A 5,320-nucleotide genomic window follows, 5' to 3' on the forward strand; every position below is an offset into this window, starting at 1 on the left:
ATTCAACAGCAAAGATGTTCAGATCTTTTTCATACGTGTTTCAATTGGCTTCTCTATCCTGCTTAGTGAAATATATAAGCAAAGAGCCTATAGCTGGGAAATCTGCCCGACGCAGACATCAGAAATTGGTCATCCCTGGCTCAGACGGCAAATACAGTGGTACCTCTACTTATCAACTTAATTTATTCCGTGACCAGGTTCCTAAGTAGAAAAGTTTGTAAGAAGACTTGGAGAGGGGCAGCATACAAATCCAATAAATAAATAAACAAGCAAGCAAACAAACAAAGAGGCAATTTTCCCCATAGGAATCAATGTAAAAGCAAATAGTGTGATTGGGGAAACCACAGGGAGGGTGGAGACTTCTCCCTGCCTTTTCCGGCCCTGTTTCCTCCCAGGAGATTCCTAGAGAGGCCAAGGCTTCTCCCTGCCTTTTCTGGTTATAATTTCGGAGGCTCGGGTTTGTAAGTGGAAAATGGTTCTTGAGAAGAGGCAAAAAAATCTTGAACACACGGTTCTTATCTAGAAGTTTGTAAGTAGAAGCGTTCTTAGGTAGAGGTACCACTGTACATATGTTTATCTTCCATCAAAACAAGTCACATTTACTTTAGTGTGCATGACAATAGCTTTGCAATGCTGTATTTTGTAGAGTACTATTTTCAAATCATTTTTTTTCCTGCTCTGTGCCCCACAAGGTTCTCATCTACAGAAATCAACCATGTTGCCTTGCTTCACTGAACCCTCTGTCATGACAATATGCTCCATCCATCACAAAAAAGCTAATATCCTGGAAGGAAATGGAGTAATATGCATTCAGTATTGTGCTTTGATATGAAGAATATGTAGCTATTAAACTAGACAACATGTTTTATGCACATTTCATTATGTGGGGTGGGGGTTGGCGGTCACATGTGCTCCCACTTGAAAATGTCAAGCTTTGAGGTTGGAGCCAGAACAAAGAACATGTCATGAAACACACACACACACAATTCAGCGCATATTTTACAAAGCAATTACATATTGATGATGGAGATAAAATGCTGAAATTAAGTAGCTTATGTCATTAAATTGTTCTTGGAGCCTTAAAAATGAATGTTTAGAAAAATAACCAGCTGCCCCTCTATAAAAAATGTTCAGCAATCTGTTTGCATGCCCTTGTTTATTTAACAGTGAATAAGATAGCTTAAGTAGTAGGTTTGTCAAGTTAAACATTGAGAAGTAATGGTTTGTCACTATATGTGGGCAACACCACCCGAAAAATTGAATCTTGTGAGGAATTCTGAATATTTGCACTGCGTAACAGTCATATTTATTGCAAAATGAGTTGTTCAGGATTTATAATCGTAAGCATCAATGTATTCCCGGGTTATTAGATTTTCACTGAATTTACAGCCTAGTTTTATATTAATAAAGTTATGATTTTTGCATTTAAAAAAATAAAGAGGGAAAAGAATGTTTCTTTTAGAAAAACAGATGAAACAAAATAATTTATTCTTAGTTGTGTAAACAATTTGGAAAGAGGCTGTTCTTTAGGGTTTTTTTTATTTTTTGCTTGTTAGATAAATTATGGGAATTGTTCTTTAGCATAATGTATGTTATTGTTGTTGGACTTTTATTTCCATAAACCCCAGGTACCCTAACCATCACGATGGGGATGATGGAAATTGTTACCCAGAACCATCTGTAGTACCAGTTTCCCTATTGTAGTTATAAAGAAACCACTGGGTTTTTTTTGTTTTGTTTTAAGCAAGTTCCTTTGAGTGACAGGATTAGGAAGCATTGATAGAAATCAAATACGCAGGGGTGACCTTCAAATTTTTTTAGCAAGTTCTCTGCCCAGTTGCTGGGTAGGCGTGACCATGGTGGATGTGGCCTAGTTAGCCTCCTGCACCATGCCAGGGGGTCGTTTTTGTTCCCCATGGGTTCTGGAGGCGTTTGTTGAGCCTCCAGGTGGGCAAAAACAGCCTCCCCAGGCTCCGGAGCCCTCTTCGCAAACCTCTGGTAGGCCCATTTTTTGCCCTCCGAGCCTCCACATGTACCCTGCACTTGCCTGCAACCAAAATGGGCATGGGGTGGGCAGGGCCAGCCAGGGGTGGGATTTGGGAGTCTCTCCGAACTGCAGAGAATCTTAGCAAGAGGTTCTCTCGAACCCCTCCGAGTCCCCAGGAGCCCACCCCTGCAAATACAGGTTCACCCCTATAGCCATCCCAACCCAAAATATATCATTCCACAGAGGCCCGCCTGTGGAATGCGATAAACTATACAGATGAAGCTACCTGTTTCCATTCATTCTGCAATTCAGATGGGAACAAAGATCCCAGGATGGTCTTGGGTTATTAGTGAAATATTGAGTAGCTGTCACTTGCTCAAAATTACAGATTTTGCCTGCTCTTCTAATAAAGCCATACAGTATTAAATGTCAGAACTTCCAAGAAACCCGGGATCCAACCAAACTCAGATGAACGTCAAGAAGAAAGTTGGTTTTTTCCTCAAATGTTTTTGTCTCTACTACAGGCAGTTGGGATAGTAATTATTTACCCTAGCTGGTCCATTTATTCCCCCCAGGTTGTAGTACAAGAGTTGGAAAAAGTTTTGGAAGTTATAGATCCCAAACCTGTCTTGTTTCACCCGCACTTCCTATTTTTAAAGTTATGATGTTAAAAAGGGAAAGACTACATCTGGACTGTATTGGTTGGAGAGGAAACTCTTAACCAAACAAATAGCAATGTTTTAGGAACCGCAGCACTGTAGATTGAAACATCCACTTGTGTGCTGTAATATGGATCTTAACATGTCTCTACAATGCATCAGAAACACATTTACTTAGTGTAATGGCTGTGCCTTTGAAATCCACGGAAGTCTTAATAAGATACTTAATTTGGGGTGCGTGGGTGTGTGGTCATGCATGCTACTGGATCTCACCACTGTTCACCTAGCTCAGAACACATTACATAACTCTTAGTGGCCAACGAGGTATCACCTAAAAATCCAAGAGCAGGACAAAGTCTCTTGCCAACTCCTACTTGATTTCCACAGAATCTGACATAATAGGCCTTCTGCCTCTATTACCCTTCATCTGACTCACACAGCTCTGATGCAAGTGGGCTTCCATTCAAACAAACAAACAAACAAACAAACAAACAAACAAACAAACAAACAGAGAAAGCAAATCTATCAATCCATTTCTTACGATCCACAGAGCTCACTCCTCTTTGGATCCTGGAAGAAACTAAAAGACAGAATCTAAGCAACACTTAAGCTTTTTGCCAGAAAAAAATAAAAATAAAATTGCAACTTCCAGGATTGTTCCTGGACTTTACACGACAATGGTTTATTTTGGTCAACAGGCTTTTAAAAAAGAAATGTAAATACTCCCCACAGACTGACTGTGAATCTATTATGTACAATGTATTGAGAGTAGCAGGGCTCACACATCCCAATGCTAAAACAGACAAACGGTCCCCTCTGCCGTGAATCAAACATCACTGGGTGATCTGGCCCTTGCAGAAATGTTTGAAGGTATGCAGCCACAGCAGATGAGCCAAAGTGCCTTCTGTATTTCTTGATTTCGGAAAGCATATATAACGGGGTTGATGATGGAATTGTACGTGGCCGGAAGCAAGGTGGCATAGGTGTAGATGGAGGGATAGGTGTAGTCGGCTATTAAGGAATAGAGAGTGAAAGGCATCCAGCAAGCAGCAAAAGTTCCCAGGATAATGGCTAAAGTCGATACTCCTTTTCGGGTGGTCACATAGTGGGAAGTTGCTAGGAAATGATGCTGCAAGGCAATCTGGTGAGCATGGCGCATCACAATTTTGCAGATCTGAATGTACAGCTGTAACATGAGAGCGAACATGAGCAAGAACGAGACCGACAGGATGGCGGCATTATTTTTAGTGAGGGGCCTGATAACGCTGCAGGTGGACTCATCCTTGAGGCAGTTCCATCCCATCACCGGCAGCACCCCCACACAGATTGAAGCACCCCAGAGCAGAATAAGCATAATGTAGGTAAAAGTCACCGTCCGCTCAGAATTGTAAGTCAAAGCATAATAAAGGGAGAGGTACCGGTCCACAGTGATAGCCAGCAGGCTGCAGATAGAAGCAGAGAAAGAGGCAACGATCAAGCCAACTGTGACCAGCTTGGTAGAGTCTGACTGGAGAAGATAAGCAAAAAGAAAATTGGCGATCAATCCAACCCCTGCTAAAAGGTCTGCCAAGGCCAAGCTGCCTATCAGGAGGAACATCGGGGCGCGAAGACTGGGATTATGGAAGATGATAAGGACCACAACCGCATTTTCGCAGGAGATCAGAGTTCCTGAAGTACATAAGACAATATCCCAAGGGTTTACTATAAATCCCGGTTCGGGCTCACTGGAAGGGATGAGAGAGGTGACCGCAGCTGAGATATTCTCTGGCGGTGGGCTGGTTTCTAAGGGATCCTGAGGCAGCCACGATAAATTAACCGTCGGGTCTTCGTTCATATTTAAACCCGTCCTCTTTAAGGAAAAGACATTTTTTTAAAAAAAAAACAACATAGAGAAATTCAGTTGCCTCATCAGCAATAATATTAAGAAGCATGCAACATAAATAAACCAGCAGATGCTTCTTCCATCAACAGGACTGCAAAAAATAAGTAAATAAATAAAAGGAGGATGACAACACAGCAGGTTTAAAGCTGCCTATGAGGATGAGGGAGGAGGGGGAAAAAACAAAGGAAAGAAATAATGCCTTCACACCAAACAGGAAGGGAAAAATGCAGAAACAGAATACTGTATAGGAGTCTTTTCCTCAAAGAATTTTAAAACACCACAGATCAGGTGGAACTGAGGGGGAAAAAGATCCTAAAAGACCTACCTCAGGCGTAAAAAGCACCCCAAATTAAAGGCTCCTAGTCTACCATTTCTGAGGCAAAACCAAACACAGGCAAGAAAGGTTTTGGGGGGACATTTTCTTTTCCCCTCTATTTAACGGAGGGCTGGGTGAGAAACACACCGAGGCTCTGCCAATGCTGTGGCAGCGGCTCCTCTGCACCCCAACAACTCCATCCAAGCCCTTTCTTTTTTTAAAAAAAGGAGGGTTGGGGGGGGGCGTTTGCAGAAAACCCCTCCATGCAACTCATTTAATGTCGACATGGATCGATATTACCTCATGATTCTTGACCAATGCATCTTTTTCTTTCATGTACACCGAGAACCTATGTATCCAAGACAAATTCCTTTATGTGTCCAATCACCCTTGGCCAATAAAGAATTCTATTCTATTCTGTTAAGGTGGGGAGAGGGAGAAAGCGGGGAAGTTAACGAGAGAACATATCATGCAGG

General features: G+C 42.0%; 1 protein-coding gene across 1 annotated transcript; it reads right to left on the bottom strand.

Moving 5' to 3' along the window:
* Window positions 1-3,472: 3,472 nt before the first annotated feature.
* On the bottom strand, window positions 3,473-4,480 carry GPR12 (G protein-coupled receptor 12). The gene has a single exon (XM_070751691.1). It carries the CDS (start codon window positions 4,478-4,480, stop codon window positions 3,473-3,475), a length of 1,008 nt encoding a protein of 335 aa, XP_070607792.1.
* Window positions 4,481-5,320: the final 840 nt, after the last annotated feature.

This window comes from Erythrolamprus reginae, chromosome 4 (genome assembly GCF_031021105.1).
Source record: "Erythrolamprus reginae isolate rEryReg1 chromosome 4, rEryReg1.hap1, whole genome shotgun sequence".
Taxonomy (NCBI): domain Eukaryota; kingdom Metazoa; phylum Chordata; class Lepidosauria; order Squamata; family Dipsadidae; genus Erythrolamprus; species Erythrolamprus reginae.